Source organism: Lissotriton vulgaris, chromosome 12 (genome assembly GCF_964263255.1).
Source record: "Lissotriton vulgaris chromosome 12, aLisVul1.2, whole genome shotgun sequence".
Lineage (NCBI taxonomy): Eukaryota > Metazoa > Chordata > Amphibia > Caudata > Salamandridae > Lissotriton > Lissotriton vulgaris.
Window position 1 is genome coordinate 790617177 of NC_141700.1, and position 27084 is coordinate 790644260.

Sequence of the window (27084 nt, forward strand, 5' to 3'; positions counted from 1 at the left end):
TAAGTAAAGTTTGAACTGGAAGACGGTGGGCGCATGTCTGGGCCAGCTTTGTGTAGGACCTTGGACAGGATGCTTAAAGTCAGGAACAGGGGCCGATGACTGGTTCCTCTACAACTCAGCGAGCAGGATGGGGTGGGTGACCCAGAGTAACTCTGGGGGAATACCAGGAGCATACAGTAACAACAACACAAGTTAATAAACAGGCCAGGCATTTATTCAACATGTTTACCATCAAGGGTTTATTGTCAGTTAGAAAGAGGAAGGCAAGCAAAGAACTTTACAGCATCTGCAGAAACTTCGGACCTTACTTAAGCTAATGTTCGCAGAGAGCTCAGGCGCTCCCACGTTACACAGGGTCATCGGACCCTCCCGTACCTCGTGGGGGTAGGCATACGAGGACACTCCACCAGAATAAAAGTCAGGAGGTCCCCGGACCACTAGGGCAGCCACCAACCACCGCCCCCACTGTGATCTGACGAATGCAGAATGTCATAGAGTGAGAGACTACGTCACGGCAGCCTCGGCCCGTCTAGAGGCCACACAGGTCAGCCCGGAGAGTTTTGGGGAGGGCGGAGAGCCCGGCCCCTTCTCCACGTGCCCAGCGCCCGAGGGCGCACATAATCCATGGGGGAGGGAGAGGACCTCACATTCATGAAAACAAGCAACTCAGATGGCAAAGAAAGAAAGGTTTTCAAAACAAAAAAATATCCCAGTTTGCTCATGATTTTGGGGACAGCAAACAAATATTGGGGACCACTTCAGGCAATAAACAGTCTTCAATTGTTTTCCAGCAGGCAGAGGCGTCCTTGTGCTCGGTGTGTGACAAGGGGGTGGGCGGGAGTTGGGCCAGTTCAGTGTGTGCAGGACAGCACCGAGCACTGTCCGCGGTCTGTAGAGAAGGAAGGCCCGACTGTGACTCCGGGGCGAACAGGTGTAAACCCAGGCACTGTGCGCCCCTTTACAAGGCCCCCCACCTCCATCCATCACCCCCAAACCTGCCCGGAAGCAGGAGCGCGCGTGCCCGGCTGCAACAGGTACGGGCACTAATACACAAGGCACCCAGGGGGTAACATTCATTCACCGACCCTCACTCCCTCGTGAGGAAATCAAGCTCATTTGCATATTTCTTTAATCTTTGTTAAGCAAGAAAGTGCTATAGGAACAGTATTATCATTTTTGGGTTACAAATGCTCCAACGGGGGGAGTGAAAATGTACCCACCCAACCGGCTCTGGATTCATGTCGGAATGGCTGAACTCAAAGGGTCAAAGGTCACATCCTCAAAGGGGCCCAACTTCCTGTCCATGAACATATTAACACAGGGGACACGTCCCAAAACACATATTACCCAGTTTAGCCGCCCATAACCTCAACAATCAACAGGCTGGCCAAAAGACAGGATTCTGGAAGGGCTGCTGCCCCTGCAAGGCCAGCAGGGCTGGGGCAGAGTCAGTGACGTGCCAGGAATAAGGCTGACTCATGACTCGCTCTGTTCCAGTCACAAAGATTTCCGGCCAAAGTGCATCTGAAGAGAACCCAATCAGATGGCAGGGAGAGGTGATGATGCAATCTACCCCCTGGCTCCAGGTAGGTCCTGTGCCCCTTGGCAAACACGCCGCCACCGTTCAGCAAACAGCAGAGCTGTGCAAACAGAAGGGCAGCCGACCGCTCTCTTGTTTGCATTTCATAATTCATAATTGACATTTTTCAAACTACCCTTTGCAGAAAAAGATAAACAAAAAAAATGTAACCGAGCCCTTGTGCACCAAAAGTCCAGCTCTGTTGTCCATTACACAGCAATGGAAAGTATAGGTGTGAAAAGGGAGTGGTCGGGGGTACTCGCTCCCCTCAAGTACTCATGAGTTTCCATCCCCTCCCCCCACCTACAATTCTCAGCAGGACTTATCTGAAAGCACGCCCCCCCCCCCTACTTGCACACTAAAGGCACATTTCATCCACAGTCAAACATCGTATATTGTTTCTCTTAACGTTTAATTGATTACTTTGCATTGGTCTCAAGCCCTTCGCCCCCCCCCCCTTAATATTTAAGGGAATGAGGCAGGTTTTCACATTCTGAACAAGGGCCAGGAGCATCCTTTGGGACCAGGCACATACAATCACCCCAATGCTGAACCCCCCCACCCCCTCCCCAACGTACCTACAACGAGCAATAAAGAGAAGGTGTGCACTCACCGCAGGGCTCGAGACGGGGTACCACGCGGGTGGACAAGGTCCCCCCACTTATTTTACCGGGAGCCCGATAACTATATACTGCAACTGAGTGCAAGTCACTTTTCGTGACGTCACTTCCTGTTGTGACGTCAGCGTCCCCCCACTTCTTTTTTAGGACTTGTGCAGTGAAAGGAACCGTTTCAAGGACCCCCGGGCGCAAGCTTCACTTCTTTGGGTTCAAAGCCGAGGGGCTGCCGAGGCCAGCCCTGAAAGCGGGGCTGGCGTCTGACGTGCAGGAAAGGCTCTCTCTGATTGAGACTGCGCGACTGTGGACAAAGCTAATCAAACCCGCCTCTCATATTAAGAGAGTCATTTAGTTAGGCAGCGTAAGATCTACCCAGCCTCCTTTACCCCACTAGTGTTCCAAACTCATGCCCTATTGGTGCCAACGATGGCCAGTCTCCTTACCAAGCACCACCACAAGATGGCTGACCTTCATACAGAGCAGTCCTACAAGATGGCCGGTCTCCTTACCAAGCACCACCACAAGATGGCTGACCTCCCTACAGAGCAGTCCTACAAGATGGCTGATCTCCTTACCAAGCGCCACCACAAGATGGCTGACCTCCCTACAGAGCAGTCCTACAAGATAGCTGGTCTCCTTATCAAGCACCACCACAAGATGGCTGACCTTAATACAGAGCAATCCTACAAAATGGCTAGTCTCCTTACCAAGCTCCACCACAAGACGGCTGACCTTCCTACAGAGCAGTCCTACAAGATGGCTGGTCTCCTTATCAAGCACCGCCACAAGATGGCTGACCTTAATACAGAGCAGTCATACAAAATTGCTAGTCTCCTTACCAAGCGCCACCACAAGATGGGTGACCTCCCTACAGAGTAGTCCTCCATAGAGAGCAGTCCTACAAGATGGCTGGTCTCCTTGCCAAGCGCCACCACAAGATGGTTGACCTCCCTACCAAGCAGTCCTACAAGATGGCGGTCTTTTTTATCAAGCACCACCACAAGATGGCCAACCTCCCTACCAACCAGTGCTACAAGATGGCGGTCTCCTTACCAAGCACTGCCACAAATTGGTAGACCTCCTTACCTAGCATCCCTTGGAGATGGGCGATCCCCCGAGTAAGTGACATCACAAACTAGCTCACCAACTAACCCTTTGGTGCTATAAGCTGGCCCATCTCCCTGTCCATCGGCGTCACAAGATGCAGGCTGAGGAAAGAGAATCCTGACCACCAATGGATTTAATTTTGGCGTGGTTGCTTGAGTCATGTACCATTATTCACCTCCCCCATGTCGTACATTTTCCCTTCACATTTCTCATCAGCCTAACATTGTGTACATTTGGAGAGAAGGGTTGCAGACTAAAATTATGTGCCCTTGCCATCCACCTCCCAACCCCCTACTTCCTGTATCCCAGGTCTACTTTTCCTAGATCTTCACAGCTTTGTATCACCTACAAAGGAACTGCAGCAGTTGTGTTTTTGAAAATGTTCAGTTCACTTGAAGCATTGTAGGGAGTTCTGAGGGATCGCTCCTCCATGTCTGCGAAGATACTGGAGAAACCTTTCCTTTTGCGCCTTTGCAGGTCTGGGGCTCCTCGCTTCCATGCTCTCTGGAGCCCTAAGACCCATCCTCTTTTATAAACACTTAAGGTGAGATGTTTCTGTGTAGAAGTTGCTCTGAAGAACCTTCCCTTGTTAGGTGGTCTGGAGGTCTGAGGCATCTCCCCTTGTTAGGTGGCCTGGAAGTCTGAGGCACCTCTCCTTGTTAGGTGGTCTGAGGCAACTCCCCTTATTAGGTGGTCTGGAGGTCTGAGGCACCTGCCCATGTTAGGTAGTCTGGAGGTCTGAGGAACCTCCCCTTGATAGGTGGTCTGCGGCACCGCCCCTTGTTAGGTGGTCTGGAGGTCTGAGGCACCTGCCCTTGTTAGGTGGTCTGGAGGTCTGAGGCACCTCCCCATGATAGGTGGTCTGAGGCACCGCCCCTTGTTAGGTGGTCTGGAGGTCTGAGGCACCTCCCACTTTTAGCTGCTCTGGATTCGGAGGTGGGAGGTCCTTCCCCTTCTTGGTCACCTGGACATTTGGGGCTCCTCCCCTTCCTTCCGTACCCTGAACCAGTGATGGCTTCTTCCAGGATGAGGAGCTGAATTATGGGCAGGTAAAAAGAAAGGCACTTTGGATCGAATACTTGGAGCAGGACAAAAACAGAAAACCAACAAGAAACTGCGAAATATCCTTCCATCAACGCACAAACACTTTGGAGGAAAGAGCACATTGAAGCGCAGCATCAGGACCGCACTAGACAGGATGCACCGTGGCAGCGTCAGAGTCGGGCAATGCCTGGCCAGGTGCCTTTACAGGACAATGGCGACGAGAGGGGGTCAGAGGTCACACGAGCCCATATCACGCGACGTCACCAGGCTTCGGCAAGGATCAGCATTCTGAAAGAAAGAAACATTTGGTTATTAGGAGAACCAGGCCCAGTTCATTAAACTGGAATACAAACACAAATTACACCCGCTACAAGCAATTCTCGGAGGCTCTAGTCCTCAAACTAAAGAAGCTACACCCCTGAATAGCCCTGAGGGGATGTACGTTGTTAAAACGCATGCTTTTACCACGCATGCCTTTACAACGCAGGTTTTTCAACGCAAGTCGTTACAACGACTTGCGTTGGGGGGTACTGGATAGTGAATAGTTTAATTTACTATTCCAACTCCAGCCCCCGTGGATAGTAGGGAAGGTGTTGGATAGTAAATTAAACTATTACCTATCCTACAGCGCCCCCCAGCGCAATTCGTTGTAATGACTTATGTTGAAAAACCTGCGTTGTAAAGGCACTGCGTGGTAAAAGTTGCGTCGTAAAGGATGTTTCCCACCCTGAGGTCCAGGACTGGGAACTCCACCCCTGAGCTAAAGGAACAGCCTTTGAATAGGAACTCTACTTCTGAACTGAAGGAACAGCGTCCCCTCAGTAGCCCTGGGCCACCCGCTAGTATCTCTACCTCAGAGCTAAAAGAACACTGCCTACTGAACAGGCTACCTCTGAGCTAAAGGAACAGCACCCCTCAACAACACTTAGGCCGCTACCTAGGAACACTGCTTCTGACTGAAAGAACCAGGTTTCCTCAATCACCACTAGGCCCCCACTAAATCAAATGAAATCAAAATAAGCTTTATTCGAAATCACAAAGTGAATCATAAAAGCTACAAAATACTTCTACAATACTTTAAAATATCCAAAATACAAGTTTAAAGCAAGGTACAAAATTCTTCTGTATAAAAACAAGATTAAAAGAGTTAAAAGACTGTCATCACAGCACAATCATATGCTTACTATTTACAACTGCTTCCTGTAGTTAACCCCTTCGCTGTGGCGGGAATTCCGCCGCAGCGCTAAGGGGGCGGGGCGGCCGAGTGGCGCTCGCATGCTCGTGACGGAACCGCTCCGTCACGAGCCGCGGTTGAGCTGTGCTCGTGACGGAGCGGTTCCGTCATGGCCCGCCCCGCTCAATGGAACGTCCAGCGCAGGCGCGAAATTCGCGCCACGCCGAGCGGGCCAATGACGGAACCGCTCCGTCATGAGCACAGCTCAACCGAGGCTCATGACGGAGCGGCTCCGTCATGAGCATAGAACGGGTTAATACGGCCAGCAGAAAGCTTGACCCCCACTTGCAACTCTGCCCCTGAACGAAAGGAACCAGGAAACATCGCAAGAAGACCCCTGGTTTTCTGAAGCATTAAAATCCCTCAAACTCGAAACCAAACAGGCAGAATGAAAATGGAGACTCCATTACGATTCCCCACTCAAAGGCAAGTTACAAAGCCCAGTTATTAACATACGAAAAGGCCACCCATGCCACACAAAAACAACATTACAACACAAGGACTATTGAATCCAATCTGTCGGCTGATGGGCACTAGACACCATAATGAGGCATTGCGTATTTTGATGTCTGACACACGGTCACTCTATGTTTGTGGTCTTTCAAAGTTTTTATCATGGGCATGGTCCATTAGAACGAAAAGGCTTAAACAAAATGTTTAATTGGACATTTTAAAAACTATGGATTAATTGTGATCTTAACTTGTAAACCGTGATTTCATTTTGCCCCTGATTTTAAATTTGGTGTAAATGGATTATCAAATTTTTCTTTTAAATGTGTAAATGTATTTTATAAATGTGATGCTTTTAAAATATGTTTTTATCGAATAAAGCCTTATACTACTACTATTGAATCCAACAGGAAACAAAAAACTCTACAGAGTTGTTAAAAAACTATCCTTTCCTCTATCTTCTTTTCCACCTAAACTTGTTTCACAATCCTTTGATGCTGAGCCACCGTCCTATTTACCCCAAAATGTACTAACATGAGAACTGCTATATCTCAACAAGACACCCCTAGAACCTCCCCAGAGCCCAAGAACTACCCACCCAACTATTCATACCAATCCTGACAAAGCCGGCCTAGAACACTTCTGTTGTTCTTTGCCAGACGATTTTTATTTATTTATTAACAAATCTGTTACACAAAATATTTCTTTCCATCAAGTAGGTGTTGAACGACATTATCTCATGCTTAAAACCAGAGTGGCGCAAAGACATGTTAATTAAGGCGTTGATAGACCTTAAAAAATTTAAAAAATTAAAAAGCTTGGATCATTCGGATCCCCAAAATGATCATCCTATCACTCTTGCGCTGGCGGCATTACGGGAGGACTCCAGTCTCCATCCCAACAGCAGCGGCACTAATAGCCATGCAGGGTGACCTTCCGACGGCTGCCGACAGCCTCTCCACCTGATATTAATGGACCCGCAAGCATCCTTCAATGCAGTCGATCACGCAATCCTCTCAGCGAGAGTGGTCAAACAAGGCATTCGCTGTACTGCTCTTGATTGCCTTAAATTATGTCTGACGAATCATAATCAGTTATGCTCTATCAATTTGTCTCTGATCCTCTGACTTAGCTACAGCAGTTCCCCATCCTTCTTTTTTTAATCTTTATACCTTCTCTCTCAGGTGATCTCCATTGATAATCATAAACACTGAATAGTCTCACCCATGTGCGGGGGAGAGGATGTGGCCTAACGGCTAGGGCGGTCAACCTCAAATCTGGGGAACCGGGTTCGAGTCTCAGCAACAACGCTCAACATCCTGTGATTGTGGGCATGTCAGTTAAACTCCCCACGCCTCACAAAAATTAATGTGTCCCTATGTAATGCAACTGGTGCTCATGTAAAGCGCTCTGAGATCTGATTCCTTCGTGTCAAGTTCCAAAGCTCTTCTTTACAATATATTTTTTTACGGGTAAATGTTTGCGTTTCTTCAGTGAGGCCCGGATAAGCACTTAATTCATTAAGGGTTTTCCAGTCTATAAAAGTGGCTACATCGGCAAATTGCATTAATTTGCATTTACAAATGGGTAAATATATAATAATTAAAAAAAAGGACAAATTAGCTGCCATTGGGTCATTTGTCCTTATAAACCTCATTCACAAACCTTTTTTAAAGATACATGATGAAGAAGGAAGAGGACAATGTAGACTTATAGGCAGCAACTACAGATATGAAAAGAGTGTCTGTGCCTTTAAGGGCTCGCCGCCCACCAGTACCCCATCCTGTCCAGTAGGTGGCAGTTACCTCACCTCTTTTTCTGGCTCCTGGTGACAAGATCTTGGAGCACGGAGCTCAGCCTTTTTTAAGCTTTTTTCTTCAAAAAGTTTGCGGAGAAATTTTTGTCAACACCTTTATTTGACGGGTTCCAACATTTCCAGTGCTTTCTGTCATTTTCTGACAGCAATTTTTTTTTCTGCTCAAATAAAATGCCATCTTTATTTGACAAATACACTGCCTGTTTCAGAAAGAAGGACAAAACGGATGCTCATGACGTCTGTATCATCTACCTTCCCGACAGTCACATCCCTGACAGATGTCAACACTTCAGGGCCTTTTCCAGATGTACCCTGAAGACAGGGAGAAGATGAGCCTCCATGGAACAGGGGAGCGACGCAGACAGCAGGGGGTGCCGTCTGGAGGCGGGGCGTGGCATGAGCGGGGAGAGGGTCAGTCCTCTACCTAGTCCGGTAGGGGGAAGTATTTCACAATATCTAACAGAATGGAAATCCATCACAAAAGAAAAGATGCCTGGCTTCAGAATATTGTACAGCATAGTTATGGTCACAGATTCTCCAGCCCTCCACCAAATATTCTACCAAAATCAGCCAATCAACATCTGCAAATGCTGCGATTGGTTGGGAACATCCTTCTGCAGAAGCATGCGATGGAGCGCGTTCCTTCCAACCAATGAGGTACGGGGATTAATCCCATCATTTTTGGTGAAAAGGGTCCCAATAATAAATTCAGACCCACAGTAGATCTGAAAGTCGCAAAAAATTGGATACAGGGAGTAAAGTTCAGAATGCTAGCATGACATCAAACGTATCCCAAAATCTTTAACCTCTTCAGCGCGGCGCAAATTTTCGCGCTGTGCTGAAGATTCGAAAAACGGGTGTGGTCATGACGGAACGGTTCCATCATCAGCACAGCCCAACAGACGCTGATGACGGAACCGTTCCGTCATAAGCATCGAAGGGGTTAAAGGAGACTAGCAATCAGCTTTAAAGGCAAAAGTAGAGACAGTCAACCGTACGTCTGAAATGTCAATCTGCATGAAAGCCTCCCATCCAAAGGTGAGAAAAGTGTCATCTCTCCGAGACTCAATGGCATTGGGCATATTTCTGACACCAAATGTCCGTCTCCAAATCAGACCACTACAGGAATGTCTGGAGGACCAGTGGAGCCAATGCTCAGGCAACTGGGAAGACACAATCCCACTTTGGCTCAATGTGAGGCAATCCCTTGAATGGTGGTGTATTTCATCAGGATGTTCCCTCTCGGACAACAGTGACATATGCCTCTCTGTGAGGTGGGGGAGTGCACATGGGTCACCTCCAAATTCAGAAAACATGGTCCACAAAGGAAATGACTTATCACATGCAACTCCTGAAACTATGAGCAGTTCATTGGGCGTTGAAATCTTTCCCACTACCCTTCAAGATGAAGACCCTCCTTGTTCAGACAGACAACATAACAACAATGTACAACCTGAAAAAGCAAGGGGGAAACATGGTCCAAAGCCTTGTCACGGGGAGCTTAAACAATATGAAATTGGTTCTTAGCCAGAGATCTGAGAATCACTGCAACCCATCTTTCAGGGGTACAGAATCTTCAAGCAGACTCCCTAAGCCGGATTCTTCAAAAAAATCAGAAAAGGTTCTATACGACAGCATCGTTCAAAAATATCTTCTGCATGTGGGGCTTTCCTCACACTGATGCATTTGCACCAGCACAAAACAAAAAAATTTGCAAACTTCGACTCAAGGTATTATCAACCAGGGACACTGGGGAATGCCCTATGGATCGACTAGTCTGGCAAATTTCTCTAAAATTTTCCTCATTCCTCTAATTCCATCAGTAATCATAAAACTGTCCTACTCGAAGGCCAGAATGATTTTGATAGATCCGAAGTGGCCCCATCAATGGTGGTTCACAGACCTTCTCCACATGTCGTAGGATCCACAAATAAAGCTGCCATACTGATAGGACCTTCTTATGAAGTTCGGAGGCCAGATGGTTCCTCCCAATCTCAAGTTTGGCAGCACGGCCTCCGAGCTCACACAATATGAACATTTAAATCTGACACAAGATAACATGAGCATTCTCACAGAGGCTAAAAGCCCATCAACGCGTTCAGCTTATTCTTTTAAGAGGAAGAGATTCTGTATCTGGTGTCCTGAAATGAACTTTGGTCAAAAAACGTGCCAAGAAGAAGCTTTACTTCTGTACTTGCTTTACCTGGCCAAATACAGCTTATAATTCTCTTCTATTAAACTCTATTTGGCGGCGATTGCTGCCTTTAGGAAATATCCTTCACAAACCAATGTTTTAAACTTCCTGTTATTAAAGACTTCCTAGAGGGTTTAAAGAAAGTTTTCCCTCCTATACATCATCCCTCCCCTCCTTCAGAATTGAAGATCGTACTCTCAAGTCTCATGCAATCTCCTTTCGAGGCGATCCGTAAAGCCTCATTACAACACCTTTCTTGGAAGGCAGCTTTCCTATTGGCTATATGTCAGCAGGTAGGGTCAGTGAGATTCAAGCTTTACACTCTCACAGACCATATACAGTGTTACATAGCAGTACGGTAGTTATGAGAACTCATCCCAACATTTTACCCAAAGTTGTTTCGGATTTTCACATTAACTAGTCCATTTCTATGCCTACTTTCTTTCAGCGCCCTACCACTCCAGCAGAAAGAACTCTCCACACTTTAAATGTTAGGCGAGTCTTAAAGTTTTATCTAGACAAACAAAAGACATACGCAAGTCTAATCAATTGTTTGTAAACTATGGCCCTCATCGTACAGGTTTAGCCACGTGTAAACAAACTCTACCCAGGTGGATAGTGTCTTGCATATTATTATACTACCAGGAAGCCAATCAGATTATGTCTGGTAAATCAAAAGCTCATCCCACTGGAGAGAACAGCTGCTTTAATGAGGAATATTGACATTTCTGAAATATGCAAAGCAGCTACATGGCGGCTCATTTCACATTTTTACCAAGCACTATTGTTTGGACTCGGATGCGAGAACAGATGCTCGAGTGGGAGAGGTGGCCGCGAGGAATCTATTCACTTAGTTTTCTCTATGGGTCGTCTCTTTTCTATTCCACCGCAGTTTGTAGGGATGGGCTTGCTACTCTATTCAGGGCTTACAATGATCAATGGAGATCCCCTGAGAGAGAAGGAATGGTTTCTTACCTGTAATCCTAGTTTTCTCTCAGGGGAATCTCCATTAAAATGATAAGCAACGCTCCCTCCTCCCGGTGGAAGAAACAGAGTTGATTAATGGCCAATCAGTGCTGGCTGGGAGACTAACAACGCTTTAGAGCTTTGCTTAGCTGCGCCCACCATGCAAAATAAACAGACAGGCTCCTGCATACCTTAGCACCCTCGCGTACCCCAAAAAGTGCTCTGCTTGATGTTTCTGGGGGAACGGGGGGACGCAGGGAGATGTGCAGAGCTGAATGAGGCAGACCTCAGTGCTGGAGCAGGCTTAGTTCTGACACCCTCATGAAGCACGTGCAGTATCATGGCGGCCATCTTGAATTTGACTCTGGGTTCAACATGCTACCGATGCCATCTGTAAGGCCAGGGATATGTTATCCAACTTCTGCTGGTAACAGACCACCCGAGCGGAGCCGCCTGGGCTTCAACCAGCTCCTGTTTCACCTGCTGCGCTTTCCTTGTCTCTGTGGGCTTAGCTTTGACAGAATATGTACATAACAGCCACAGTTCTTAACACAAGTAAATGTGAGTATGTATAGGGCATTTACATAGTGCAAGCCTAGTCAAAAGGCAGCGGAGCACCGTACATGTTCAAAGGCAAGGTTTAAGACGGTGACTATTAGGAGGAGGAGCTGAGTTGTGGAAGGTTAATGTACAAAAAGTGCCTAACATAATACTTGCCCATGCAACTAAGTGAGGCTTAAAGGCAACACTGAAAACTATATCCCTGCAAAAAAAATGCATTATCCAGGCCCATTCAGAATCCAAGCAATAGATAGGTAAGAGTGAATCAATACGAAGTATCCCAGCTGAGTCTGATTGCGCTGAGCTCCGGTAGTGGTGCTGGAGAAACGATCAAGTGTAGACACAGGTGCTGGCGAAGGGGCCGAGTGTACGTAAAGATGCTACTGAAAGGACCGAGTGCAGGTAGAGATACTGGCAAGAGGACAGAGTGCAGACAGAGATGCTGGTGAAAGGACCTTATGCAGGTAAAGATGCAGGTGAAAGGACCCAGTGCAGGCAGAGATGCTGGTGGAAGGACCTAATGCAGGTAGAGATGCTGTTGGAAAGTAGGATCTGCTTCTTATGGTTACCCCCCTTTTTGCTGATGTTACACTGTTTTTGACCAGTCTGACTGGGATCCTGCTAATCAGGACCCCAGCCTATCTACTTTCTCCTTAAAATGTTATGTATGTAATTAGGTACACTCCAGAGTGGATACTGGGGTACCCTTGTCAGTCCCTAGTATATGGTACCCATGTACCCAGGGCATCGGTACCCCAGAGGCCTCCCATGGGCTGCAGCATGTATTATGCCACCCATGAGAGGCTATGCAAAATGGAACTATAGGCCTGCTATTGCAGCCTGTGTAAGCTGGTGCTTGCACCACTTACTTTAGATGTAGGTTTACTGTATCTATAGGTCACTACACTTAAAACCTATCAGTCACCCCTCTAGCAGGCCTTGACAATCCTGAAGGCAGGGTTCGGGGTTTTATGTGGGAGGGTGCCCCTGCATGAACAGAGCCCCTCTGCAGCCTTCAGAGACCATTCTCCTGGGTTGTCAGTGATGCAGCCAGACATATAGGTAGAGGCGTATTTTATGATTGCGTAAAATGCTATCTCGAAAACAGCTGCAACAAAACATGTCGTGTTTGGTATCAAACACATTGGAATCATACCTCCGCATCGGAAACCGGTGTGGGAGGTATGATTCAACCCTTCTGAAGAGAGCTTTGGGGGGTCACTGGTCTTTCTAGTACAAGCCTTCTCGACACAGGCAGCACAAAATGGTTGCTGCAGACCAGAGACACATTTCTGCCCTCCTGCTGCTGAGCCAAGCTCGAGCGGGGGAAGGTAGGACAATAGGCATCCTGTCACAGGGAGGTGTGACCACCTCCCAGGCAAAATTTTGTGTATTAGGGCTGGGTGGGCGCACTTCCAAAGTGCCTGAAAGTCTGAAACTGGGGCACACTTGGTGTCCCTGTGCCTGGGCTTGTTCAAACCTTTCCTGTGAGCCATTGGATCCTGCTCTGGCGCAAAACTGGACAAAGGACATGGGAGTGTTCTCCCCACTGTCCTGATCCTCCCTTGAATCTGTCCAACCCTCTCCCGTGGGTACAACAAGATTTACCTGGCTGTAGGACCCTAGATTCGACGTGGACAAGATTCTGAACAAGAAACCACTGAACTTTGACCGCCTGGACTTCGCTGGACATCGACTGGGCCCAACTTCGCCCCTTCTCTGTCCAAAGAATCACCTGTGCCCGTGCACCATACAGGCGCTGTGCAGGACCTGTGGAGCATCAAGGACATCTGAAGTATTTCCCTTGGGGTGAAGGAGTCAATCCCCTGCATTTGCAGGCACCGTAACGCAACTGACCGGTCTGCTGATCCTGAGGTCCTGTGGACTACGAAGGTTCCAGCAACACAGGAGGCGGGTTCCTACATTCCTTGAGGTCGACCTGCCCTTTCGCCAAGTTTGAGGCTTGTATCCCCCGTGGGGACCACATAACCCGAACCACTGTGCACCGCGTACTTTTGCAAGTGCATATGCTTGTTGGCGTTCCCCAAATAACTGCAATGGGCTATCGATAGCTCCAACCTCTGCGCACATTTCGAACCAAGGACTTTGGCCTCCTCACACTCTGTGCTCTGCAAGCTGTGACTTTATGAATCTGCTAGAGGTCCCCTCGCGACTCCTGTGCCTCCGACCTGTGGGTCTATTTGAGGGACAACACTGCTTTTCTTGGGATTCCCTGGTTCCTCCAGGCCTGCCCTGACTCCCCTTGCTGTGGTGAGTCTCCTGGTCCTTGCTGGGCCAGACCTGGAGTGGTTCTCCTTTCATTTAACCAATACATTAAGGTTACATTCTGGTAAAACAAGCTGCTTAAAAGTTCCTTCAAGACTAAGCCTGAAGGCTGCTCTGCACAGCTACCACTTGGGGAGCTTTCTAAGGTTATCTTTGACCTCTTCAATCACCATAAGGGTTGTTTGAACTGGTGCAAGGTGCCCACTTTAATTAGTGGACATCATCTACCAGACCAACTTCTCACAGATGTTGGTGAAAGGACCGAGTGCAGGCAGAGATGCTGGTGAAAGGACCGAGTGCAGACAGAAATGCTGGCAAAAGGACCGAGCGCAGGCAGAGATGCTGGTGAAAGGACCGAGTGCAGGCAGAGATACTAATGAAAGGACCGAGTGCAGGCAGAGATGCTGGTGAAAGAACCGAGTGCAGGCAGAGATGCTAGTGAAAGGACCGAGTGCGGGCAGAGATGCTAGTGAAAGGACCGAGTGCGGGCAGAGATGCTAGTGAAAGGACCGAGTGCGGGCAGAGATGCTGGTAAAAGGACCGAGCGCATGTAGAGATGCTGGTGAAAAGACCGAGCGCAGGTAGAGATGCTGGTGAAAGGACCGAGTGCAGGCAGAGATGGTAGTGAAAAGACCGAGTGCAGGCAGAGATGCTGGTGAAAGGACCGAGTGCAGGCAGAAATGCTGGCAAAAGGACCGAGCACAGGCAGAGATGCTGGTGAAAGGACCAAGTGCAGGCAGAGATAATGGTGAAAGGACCGAGCGCAGGTAGAGATGCTGGTGAAAGGACCAAGTGCAGGCAAAAATGCTGGCAAAAGGACCAAACGCAGGCAGAGATGCTGGTGAAGGGACCGAGTGCAGAGGAAAATGCTGGCACAGGATCGAGGAGTTGGTTAAATTCACGGACAGGCTGGACATAGGTGGAAGTGTTGCTGCGCGTACAAAGTGTGGACAGAAATGCTGATGCCTGGACGGGGTGCAAAGGCTTGTTCAAGATCCTGGTGCCGGTCGACATGCTTGCATAGGCAGGCAGGTATGCTAGTGCAAGCGCACAGGCAGTGGTTTTGGTGCAGGCTGAGAAGCTGGCACAGGGACCTGGTGCTGACTGGCACAGGCTGAGATGCTGGCACAGAGCCCTGGGAGTCATAACGGCGCTGTGGGCAATGGCGCCGAGCCAGTCTACATTGCAGTTAATGTCGCTTGATTTAACAGCAGCGCCATTTTATAAATACACTTTATAGCTCAGTCCCGTTTATACCTTGGGGCACTGCCAGGGCAGGATCAGCGTCCCCCTTTAAGGCTAAGACACATTACTTTATATGTGACCTATCGTGCCTTTTCCTAGGGTGGGTCAAATAACCCACAAACCCCATTAAGATGCACCCCACAGAGGCAGCCTAAAACCTTGCACCCTCACGCAGGTGGGGTGGGCCAGCCGCAGTGACCGAACCACCTCTCCCTCATTTTGCACCCGGCTGCAGGGAACATACCACAAGCACCACTCGACCTGGTGCCCCCACAGACAGCCTCACAGAGGACCCTTGTGAGCAAACTGCGGCTCAAGATCCTGTGATTCTGGGCAAATCTCTAAATCTCCCCGTGCCAACCTACAATGAATGTAAACTTGTGTAATGTAACTGGTGCTCGCGTAAAGAGCTCTCATACCTTCGGGTCGAGTTTGCGCTATATAAAACTGTAAAGAAATCCACAAACTATCCTTTAAAGCAACAGAGCTGTTCCCCTCCTCAAGCAAATCAATCCATCCATCCATCCAACCATCCATCCATCTATCTCCCTCAACCGAGCAGGGGTTCTTTTTTTTTGTGTTGACATTTTTTAGTGAATTATACAATAAAATACATAATAAATATCAATTTCATAAAACAGTAGATCAGCGACAAATAGAGAATAAATATTGTGATGAGAAATAGAAGCGGATAAGCATAATAAATAAGATAAATAAGCAGGGGTTCATTCTTTGCTCTGAGATGCACTTGTTGCTGGGGCAGTCCTGCACACGTGGCATCTCTCAAGCCCGGGTCACAGGCGCAGTCACACATGCGGGCAGTCATGCACGCGTGGCATCTCTCATGGTCGAGCTTCTCTCCAGTGCTCAGCAATCTTCGGATTTGAGTCTGCCGCACACGAGACCTTGTCAATCAATCCATCAATCAATCATCATTTGTAGAGCGCAGCCTGTCACCCCATGGGGTATCTGGGCGCTGGGGTGCAAGGGCTCTGTTGTGCCAGCTCCCCCTACGACATGACTCAAGGAAACGGCGGAAAGAGAGAAGAAACTAGCAGAAAAAGGCAGAACACAGGGCAGAACAAGCATTTGCAATGCAATCGGTCTTGCCTTTGGGACCTTATATGTATTTAGCTATGCAGCACATTAACCTGGGTGCTAAAAAATCTACTGTTCTCTAACACGGAGGGAAAGTAAGCACCAAACTGCGTGACACGCCAGGTCTGGGAACACATGGAGAGAAATATTGCCTTTCAGCGGGACATGGTATAGTCCAAAGCTCTGTTTTTAATATAAAATCAGGGCCTTCGGTGGTCATTTCACTGAAAATACAGGTGCTCGTGGAAGACAATTTGTATGGACTGGAATCTAGAGAATGCTAAAGTGATTCTGGTATTTTACTGACCTCTGCTGGCCGTTTTCTATTACGAAAGTTAAATAGAAGCAGTTGCCATAAAAATAAAAAAATAAAGTCCCTTAGAAGAAAGCAATTCTGGTATTTTACTGACCCCAGCTGGTCGTTTTCTATCAAGAAAGTTAAATAGAGGCAGGTGAACAGAAAAAAAGTCTGTAACCGGAAGCAGACAATTCCTAAGGATGATCTCCAGAGCCCACAAAGTACACACACATATAAGTATATAATAAGTATATACTAAAGTATACAAGCCGTCTCGAATGCTCGACCTAAAAAGGAGTGAGCAGTAAAGGCAAAACAGAGGGCAGAAAAACAAGCAGAAGAGGCAAAACAGAGGGCAGAAAAACTAGTAGGAAAGGTAAAACAGATGGCAGAAAAACTAGCAGAAGAGGCAAAACAGAGCAGAAGAGGGCAAAACAGAGGGCAGAAAAACAAGCAGAAGAGGCAAAACAGAGCAGAAGAGGGCAAAACAGAGGGCAGAAAAACAAGCAGAAGAGGCAAAACAGAGGGCAGAAAAACAAGCAGAAGAGGCAAAACAGATGGCAGAAAAACTAGCAGAAGAGGCAAAACAGAGCAGAAGAGGGCAAAACAGGGCAGAAAAACAAGCAGAAGAGGCAAAACAGAGCAGAAGAGGGCAAAACAGAGGGCAGAAAAACAAGCAGAAGAGGCAAAACAGAGCAGAAGAGGGCAAAACAGATGGCAGAAAAACTAGCAAAAAAGGCAAAATGGAGGGCAGAAAAACAAGCCGAAAAGGAAAACAGAGGGCACAAAAATGAGAAGAAAAGGCAAAACAGAATGCAGAAAAACAAAGTGAAACAGAGTAAAAAACATACAGAGGAGGCACAACAGAGAGATGCAGGTAGACAGGCGGCAGAGGGTAGCGGACAAGCTGGACAGGGGAACCGTAGTGGGGGAGCTGGTACGAGGACCTGCTTGTCCACAAGGCAGCTGTAGGGATATGAGGAGTGGGATAGCCTGTCCAGATTGACCACGAAGAGGCTCTCGGCCACCTCTATGCTGGCAGAATGCTTCATTTGGCGCAGCTCTGCACATTTCGGCCCTTAGAGCAGCGCTCTGTGTTTCTGTAGCAGCGTTGTACGCTTCAGGCCCGTTCTGCATCCCGCAGGCAGTTGAGTCCGTTGGCAGAGGGGTCTCTGAGGGAAGAACGTCTTCTGTAAAGGGCGGCATTGCCCAGACCGGTACTGCAGACGCACCAGACAGTTTCGCTCAACGTTTGAATGTACTCTTTTTTTTAGGTCAAACCTCACCAGACACCACAGCGGTCTGGTTTGCTGAAGACATCTTAGGAATATTCAGAAAGCTGACCTAGGAATGCATTCCACCGCTGCTGACTACTGGCTTTGTGGCTTGTAACTCACATTTTCTGGCTTTCTATTTGCTGCTTTATTTGCTGTAGGCTGTCCAGTTTGAGTTTGTCCCTCCTGTTGACCAAACCTTGTTACTGTATTCTTCCACAAACTCGCTTTCTGTACACAGGCCTTTAAATCATGTCCTTATCTCGTCATATTTGCTGTGCACGCAGAGACAGAGGTCACATGTTAAGCTCTCTCTTCCCATGGAGATTGGTGTTTATTTTTCTTTCTCTGACTTCAAAGTGAGAGTATTTATGTGACAATCCTGCCGAGTCTTCATGTAGGACGACCGGGTGTAAGATTTTTTTTTTCTAGCCCACAAAAAAAATTGTGCTGATATTTCAGAATATATCAGAATATGTACAAATGAAGCACGTGTTGTTTGCAATTCTGAAGTGTGGTGGAAACAAATATTTGAAAGCAATCAAAATACATCAGTACACAGGGGGATGACATTTTCACATGGTATCGTTTCTGTGCAGAAAAAACATATTTTGGTGCAAATGTCATGGTCATTTCAATTGAAAATATGTTGTCTGTAATGGCAGTGAGCTACCACACCATGCGCACTCCACACTACGCCCCTCCAAGCCATTCCAGTCTACGGCACTCAACGACATGATACTCCAGTCTACGCCCCGCCACGCTAAACAGTCTACGACACAACACTTGACGACACTCACTCCACGACACAACACACCACTCCACACCACTTACCCAATTCCACTCCACCCCACTCAAATCAATGGCTAGGGCGGTCGCTCTCGAATCTGGGGAACCGGGTTCGAGTCTTGGCAACGACGCTGACCATCCTGTGATTCTGGGCAAATGGATTAATCTCCCCTTGCCTAACAAAACCATGAATGTGTCCTCATGTAACACAACTGGTGCTACTTACAGCGCTCTGATACCTTCTGGTCAAGTTTACGCTATATAAAACTCTGTAGAATTAAAATCTATCCCACTCAACTGTACCCCAATCTACTCCATGCCACTCTGCTACAATCTACCACACTCCACTCAATCTACCCCACTCCAATTTACCCACCCCACCCCAATCTTCTGCACTTCAATCTACCAGAGTTCCATCCACACCATTTTAACCCAGTCTACCCGAATTCACTCCACTACACTCCAATCTACCCCATTCGTCTCTACTCAACCCAAATCTACTCCACTCCATTCCAATTTACCCCATTATTCCACCCTACCACACTCCACTCGAATCTACCCCACTCCAATCTACCACGCTCCACTCAACTGTACCCCACTCCATTCCAATCTAACCCATTTCACCCCGATCCAAACAACCCTTTCCCAATCTATCCCTTCCCAATCCACACAAGCCCACTCCACCCAAGTGTAATCTACTCCTCCCTACTCTACCCGACCACACTCTACCCCACTCCAATCCAACCCACGCCACTCTACCCCACTCCAAACTACACCAACGTGTGAGGTCATTAAGCCTGGCCGCTACAGACAGAGACATGGGCTGCAGCGCTGGAAAGTATGCACGTCACTGGTGTCAAATTCATTTTAGATGCTATACGGCCCACACCAAGTACTTTACCCAAGAGAAGTACTATTAAACTGGCGTAACAACCTAAGGTACCCACGAAACTCAGTGGCGTGAAATCTGTGCAGTGCAATGAGAACTGCCTGCACAAACGTGTTTCCAATAACCCTGGGCGAAGTACTACGCTACGCTCGCGTAGTTTGCGCTACTTCGCACTAAGCAAATTGCACGTAGCACAGTGCAAACACGCATAGCGGTCATTTTTTGCGTAGTGCGAAGTGCACTTCGCGTAGCTACGCATAGCGCTACTACGTGAACTACGCCCAGGGTTTGTTTCCAAGGAGGAGGCAGCTTAAAATGGGCCCTGGTTCCCGGAACCGTTGGACGCCATCACGAAATCTCGAGGTCTTTTCTCACTCTGTGGACCCGTGCCCCGCGTCTGGCCGCCAGGGGGCAGGAGCGGGCAGAGAATTGGACACTGTGAGATTTTCATGATGAGGGAAGAGGGTCGTATGCCCCGGGGTGGGTATTATCTCCCCAGAGCCATCATAAAACGCCACATTGAGAAATTCGTCAGGGGTAGTAAGCGCTATATAAATACAATTTAAAGTGCCGGCCCGAGGAACTATACATTGGATAATAATGTATGTTCTAGGGCTGCTGCACCCCGGAAAGAACTGTTGCCCCAAGGACGTGTGCTGGGGGTTAGGAGGGGTGTGAAAACTGGTACCCGTCCTTGCAGTGATGGAACCAGCAATTTTGCAATCTTTCATTTTTTGATATCACTACTGTCTCCCTTTCTTGTAAATGTGAAAATTCGATCAGTTCGCGCTATATAAAGTTGTATAAAATAAATAAATATACTGAGTTAGTTAGTGATATAGCGCCCAATGTTAACTGAAGCACCCCTAGGCACTTGTTGCTTGGTGGGAGTGAAGACCCATGAATACTTCTGATGGTGGGGGTGGATGCGGGCTCGGTTCCGGTCACGCACCATTAAACTGGTACTAAGAAGCGGCCTGAGCCGGCGTGCGCTGCCGCGGGCCCCCCACCCACTCCAAGGGTGAAGGCACAGGAGGGGCCCGGACCCTGCCGTGGTCCTAGGCCGCTGCGCATGCGGGTCCACGCGTAGCCCAGGGGGCTCTTAACTTGTCGGTGGCCCTTTTGCACGCGCTCACACTTCTGGAGACCGGAACCTTTTTGCTGGTTTAATTGACCCTGGGTAAGTGCACTTTTCCGACCCCGGCCCTGTTCACGCACCCGTAGGGCAGCTTGGCTGTGAGCCGCTTTGCACGTCTGTGGTGTTAGCTCCGTACCCACCCCTCGAGGAGGTCACGGCGATTGTGCACTTCGCAGCAGGGGGGTTTCTTGCTGCTCGGAGGTTAGTTCTTCTGAATACATTTATTTTATTTTATTTTTATTTCTAAACGTTTTATATAGCGCTATCTTGACCCGTAGATATCAGAGCGCTTTACTTACACCCAGTGAACAGCAAGAGGACATTACATTACACAGTAGGCCGGCAGTAAGGAAGCAAACCAGAGAACAAATACAGCAAGGGAGTAAAATATGCAGTGCAGCGGAAGGGGGGGAGGCAATAAAAGAATAGGTGAGAATGACGTAGTCTGGTCACCCACTATCCTTGAATGTCCGTACATATGAATAAAGACAGGAGGGCGTCGGTGGGGTGGGGTGGGTGCTGTCCCGGTTATGTTTACCTGTGTGTCCCAGAGGCAGGTGGGTGTCAGTGACGCACACGCCGCTGGAGGGGGGGGGGGGGGGAGGCGGGGGGTCTTAGCTAAGTGGCCCGTTTGTACTTTCAGAAGTCGGTTCTTTTTGCCAACGCTGTATTTTCAACGGGTATCTGCCTTTTGTAGTTTATTTTTACCTGCTTTGCCGACAGGCGTCTGACCCTCCCCAGCCCCCTGCCCTGGGGGGCACCGGCTGTCGGGCCCTTGTTAGTCGCCCTAGAGAGCCGAGCGGGCACTGGTGTTAAAGGGCAGCTCGCTGGCCGTGCCAGGGCGCTGGGGGAGGGGCAGGGCACCTGTCGGAGTGACGCACGCAGGGGCCTGGCAGCTGCACTCGTAAATAAGAAGCCCTCCGCTCAGGTATGTGTGGCCCTGAAATATCCCCGCGGCGGGCGGTGCCAGGGCCGGTGCCCGCTGCCCCCGGCTATTCTGGGGCGGCTCTGCGCGGGGCGCCGCGGGCACCTCTCGCCCCTGCTGGCAGCTGCTCCGTTGTAGAGTAACCCTATCATGGCGGCCTGAGAAGGGTCCCGGGCGCCATCCTCCGGGCACTGCACGGGGGGTGCCCCACCAGAGATCGCCAGAAGACCCGTGCCAGCCAGAGGGGCCCTTCCCATACCCAAGGAGGAGAGAGTACTGTAAACTAGTCAGGGGTCCCCGGTGTTAGCCAGGGTTCAATGGTGGCATTTCATGCCAGGCACGACCTCGCCTCTAGGCGTGATCAAACCTAATCAATGCTGTATCGTGTCTCGACGGTAGGTATCACTGGTGCCCCGGGCACAAGGCCTAAAGGAAGAAGGGGGTGACTAACCAGGTGAGGCAGTATGCAGGTAACATCATGGTGCGTGACATCACACCGTGACATCACAGGAAGTGACATCTCAACCATAATCTAACAGGAAGTGACATCAGGGCTTAACACATCACACTCATGTCTATAACGAGTACATTTGAACGCATTATGCAATTTAACAAATGAGATTTTTCATCTGGGTTGTGCCCAAAAAGTGACACAACCCTAAATGTGGGCCTCAATTTATACATTGAGGGCCTCATGCACAACTGTTGGTGCAGGGCAGCGCCGCGAGGCTTCTTGCAGCGCTGTGGTGCTTCAGAGGAACGGGCAGGAATGCGCAGTGTTAATGAACTACGGCCCCTTCCTGTCCTTTCTGCACGAGCAGGCGCGCAAACTGGTGCCTAGAAGCAATGCCGGGACCCTGGCACCATGGGGCAGGGGTGTCAGCGTTGTTGGCCGGATGCTTTTTGTTCAGGAAGGGACACCATCCCGCACAAAAACAATCAATGGGGGTGTTTTCCTCTTTCTACATGTGCTGCAAAATGCAAAGAAAGAGGAAAAACGTGGAGAAATAATGCTATTTCTCCTCGTTACTCCCCCCCCTGGGGAGCCGCAAGGTTTTGACGCTTTGCCAGGATTACAGACCCCTGCAAATCTGTAAATATGTCCAAACCCATGGGCGTTGCATGGGAAACACCACCACAACGCCCATGGGACGCCTCCTTGACGTAGAGTTAGCCAACGCAGTCATTTACGCTGCTTTGTCTCACTCCATATCTATGAGGCCACGCAAAGCCATGCAATGCAGGGCGGCTTTGCGTCGCCTCAAAAATAATATGGAGAAGCCTGCACCACCGGAGTGTCATAACAAGTGCGCTCTCTTGTAAATGAGGCCTTTGTTTTCTTAAAACTCTGTCAAAAAGAAGTTGAAAACAACGAGACTGGTAGCATTACATCTAATCTGCTTATTTGGTTGCAAAGTCTGCATTTTAAACTATCTTAAGGGGTAAGGCACCTGCTGCAGGGATCTTTGTGGGCCCAGTAAACCTCAGGGGGGGAATGATAATGGTAAGAATAACTTTGGAGGGTAATGCTGGAGAGACCTGGATTTCTCTAGTCAAAAGTGTTGATAAAGTAGCCTAGAGGTTTAACGCTTCGCCTGCAAAGCACATCATCTAAAATGCAGACGACAGACGTATTTTATGTAGCTCGGTGAGTTAATGCTTCTAACACAGAGATCCTTTGGTTACCTGCACTTCATAAACTGTAAAACTTCTAATATAGCACAGTGAGCTAGGAAGGACATGCCACTTCTGCTCCTTGTAACCCTTACTGTGCATTGTAACACATTTTGTACATTGATTTACACACTTAAATTATTTATTGTCAATGTGTAAGTGTGATGTAAAGCGCCCTGCCACCCTTCATTGGGATGAGCAGCGCTATAAATAAAACAAAATAGTGGTAAATTGTTTTTTGTGTAAATACGGGAGCGGACCACCAGATCTGACCTTCTTGCAGTGCATCCAGGGATTGAACAACGTAAAAAGCACGCCACTCACGTATTTGTGAAGCGATAATAACGATCTGTGTGCCTTTGTTCCCCTTCCCTTCCATCTAAGTGTAAGTGTCAGGCTCGGGTAGCTCAGAGTCAGGATGATGAAACAAAAGGAGGCCTGATGACCCCTTAAATTCGGCCTTTCTTATGGGCCCAGCTGGAGTCTGAAATACGAAAGCCCCCTCACCGCCTGCATGTTGCTGCTGGAAGCCTAGCAGACAAAGTGCAGGCGCGGCTGAATCTGTCCCGGTGTCTTAAAATGACACCAGGACAAGTTCATCATATTGGAGTGGGGCCCACTTCTTGCAGGGCTGTGTACCTGTGTGTACCCCCGACTTGTGCCCTTTTGCAGCTAATGCCATTGTGTAAGGCCACTAGATGTCACTGTTTCCAATGCCATACTGTGCCCAGCCGCTAGATGTCACTGTTGCCAAGGCCATACCGTGCCCAGCCACTAGATGTCACTGTTGCCAAGGCCATACTGTGCCCAGCCACTAGATGTCCCTGTTGCCAAGGCCATACCGTGCCCAGCCGCTAGATGTCACTGTTGCCAAGGCCATACCGTGCCCAGCCACTAGATGTCACTGTTGCTAAAGCCACACTGTGTCTAGCCACTGGGTTTCCCTGTTGTTCCCAATGCCATAGCATGCCCCTGCATTTGACTTTTGTCAAGCTTCTTGAGGTCTCAACTGCCAGTCGCTGTTGACAGTGAGCAGAGGTATAGCACGACTCAACACTAGAATCCCATGTAGAGCACCAGGACATGACTGGGGTGCATGCAGTCACAACTGTAGAGTCAGACAGTGAGAGAACCCCTTCTGCCGCAGTAGCACCTCTAGCTGCAGGAACACGAAGGGACACTGCTACCACGGTGCTAGTACCACCAGGCCAGGTCTCTACCGGCCGCGCCACACCCCAAGCACGAAGATCCACTGGTGTGCCCAGGACGAGCCATGCCAGCCCTCTCCTTCCAGCGGAATAATTCAGTCATGCGATCACACACACGCATGGGAGAACCCTACCCAGGAGCTCTCATGCCAACCTGTGGCAGGTCTGTTACCTGCCCAGGCAGGATATATATATATATATATATATATATATATATATATATATATATATATATATATATAACTCTGATATTTGTTGTTGGATTTCCATTATAACTGTTGGAGTACAAATATCAGAATACAAAGAAAACATAAGGGCTTGCCCTACTCATACCAGGCATGGAGCAGCTTAGGACCAATCCACTGCAGCCCAAATAAGGGGCACTGTATGTCTGTATGTACATATTAGTGCTTTAACGACGCTGCTGAGGAGCAAAAAAGCAAGGCACATTGCTAAAGGGTTGACATAGCAACAACGTCAAGGAAATAACAGCGTTAGAAGACAGCGCACAGAGCGACCCACTCTGAAAATCATTGGAAGCTGCCTCTGGTCAAATACAGCACTCCCCTCCCACACCACTAGATGTCATTGACGCCAATGTCATATTTACTTGCCCACTAGGTGTCTCTGCTGTACTGCCACATTGTGGCAGGTCACTAAATTTGACTGCTCTATGTATCAATTAATCAATCAGAACATTTGTAAAGCGAGCTACTCACCCGTGGGGGTCTCAAGGCGCTGGGGGGAAGAGGGGGGCTGCTACTGCTTGAATAGCCAGGTCTTGAGTAGTCTTCTGAAGGTTAGCAGGTCCTGGGTCTGCCGTGGGAGGATGGGGGGGTTGTTCCAGGTTTTGGCGGCTGGGTGGGAGAACGATCTGCCACCAGTGGTCGCTCTCCTGATGCGGAGGGGGGGGGGGGGGGGGCGGTGGTGAGGGCGATGTTGGCGGAGCGGAGCTGGCGGGTGGGGGTGTAGAAGCTGAGTCGTCTGTTGAGGTATGCTGGTCCGGTGTTGTGGAGTGCCTGGTGTGTGTGGGTGAGGAGCTTGAAGGTTATCCTCTTGTTGACGGGGAGCCAGTGCAGGTCTCTCAGGTGGGGGGGTGATGTGGCTGCGGCGAGGGATGTCGATGATCAGGCGCGCTGAGGCGTTCTGGATGCGTTGGAGTCGTCTCAGGAGTTTGGCCGAGGATCCTGCGTAGAGGGTGTTTCCGTAGTGCAACCTGTTACTGCCGAGGGCCTGGGTGACCGTTCTTCTTGTTTTGGTGGGGATCCACCTGTAGATCTTGCGGAGCATGCGGAGGGTGCTGATGCAGGAGGACAAGACGGCGTTGACCTGCTTTGTCATGGAGAGAGTAGAGTCGAGGATGAACCACAGGTTGCGTGTGTGGTTGGTGGGTGTTGGTGTTCCCAGTACAGAGCCTCTTGATATCGCTGTTGCCATAGTCGTGCCATACTTGGCCTCTGGGTGTCTCTGCTGACAACAACATACCCTACAAGATGATAAAGCATCCCAAGGATGTTTGAACCAGTCCCAGGGTTTTATTTCAATCAACCAATGCATTCTGGCAGCTGAATCCGTGCTTCTCATTAATGAAACCGACTGGACCACATTTCCGTACCGTAAAGGGTTGTAAAAAGGAAGCATTCTTTCCTTCATGACGTGGAGTCATCTGACAAACACATATATAATTTGTCTGTGGTCATTTGGTCGTATGTGTAAACACAGACATTTATTTACCCAGGCTTTATATATCCGTCCTCGCCACTATGAAGCTTCCCTGTCGGGTCTTGGCTGAAGAAACACACTTCACCTACTTTTTAACAAACGCATACAGAATTAAAAACCTTTTCTAAACACCATTAAAAGACAGCAGGGGTGAGAAATCAACTGTGGCAAAAACGAAATATATATTTTAATTACTAGTCCAACGTTCCCCGGTCAGTCTATGAATACATTTTCATTTTAAATAAGTATTGGGAAAGCCAATAGGTCTCCCCTGCTAGATGAGTGCTATTGGTTTTGTCAATGTTTATCCGTGTTAAACAGCAGTGCGGCTGCCATGCAGCATGGCTGAAAGTTAAATAAAATTAAAAAAAAACAGCTCTAGATATGTTTATAGCACTTTTTTATTGCTTGTGGGAGAGTGGGTGGGGAGGTGGCAACACCGCGGGTGGAGGGAGGAGGCAACACAGACAACAGAGTGTGTGGGGGGAGCGCTGTGAATCGGTCAGTGTTGCCAGCGTCATAGCGCTTTTTTTGTTATTTAAAGGTTTTATATAGCGCTGGCTAGACCCGGAGGTATCAGAGCGCTTTACATGAGTATCAGACCATTATTGCAGGTTACATCTTTACAAAGGTAATACAGTTATTTGAGCCTGGCAACATAGTGACAAGTAAGGTTGAGACCAACAAAAAGGAACATATAGGTAAGGGAAAACGCAGGCAAGGGGAGAGATTCCGGGGAGAGGGGGTGAGAGCAGGGGAAGTAGACAGAGAATGGAGGAGGGAAAGAGGAGGGTAGGGTGAGAGACACGGCATGGCAAGAGGAGGGGGAGGGTGACGGGGACACAAACCGGGAGGCGAGTCAAAGCTGCGTCCAAAGTCCAGTAAGCTGTGATCCATGGGGACGTGGTATCATTTCCCCATCTCTGTTGTGAGAGGCTTCCTTTACGCAGTGGACTCTCTCAATCAATCA

At 48.7% G+C, this 27084-nt stretch overlaps 1 protein-coding gene across 1 annotated transcript in view; it reads right to left on the reverse strand.

The window, feature by feature from the left end:
- Positions 1-211: 211 nt before the first annotated feature.
- The window catches only part of LOC147678734 (insulin receptor substrate 1-like), a 293332-nt gene continuing 266459 nt past the window's right edge, over positions 212-27084 (reverse strand). Inside the window, exons 3-5 of the mRNA XM_086946191.1 lie at positions 4014-4635; positions 3144-3556; positions 212-2664 (exon numbers count right to left, since the gene is read on the reverse strand). Coding sequence (XP_086802317.1) covers positions 4628-4635 — 8 coding nt within the window. The 3' untranslated portion in view covers positions 212-2664; positions 3144-3556; positions 4014-4627. The remainder of the gene's footprint in view (positions 2665-3143; positions 3557-4013; positions 4636-27084) is intronic.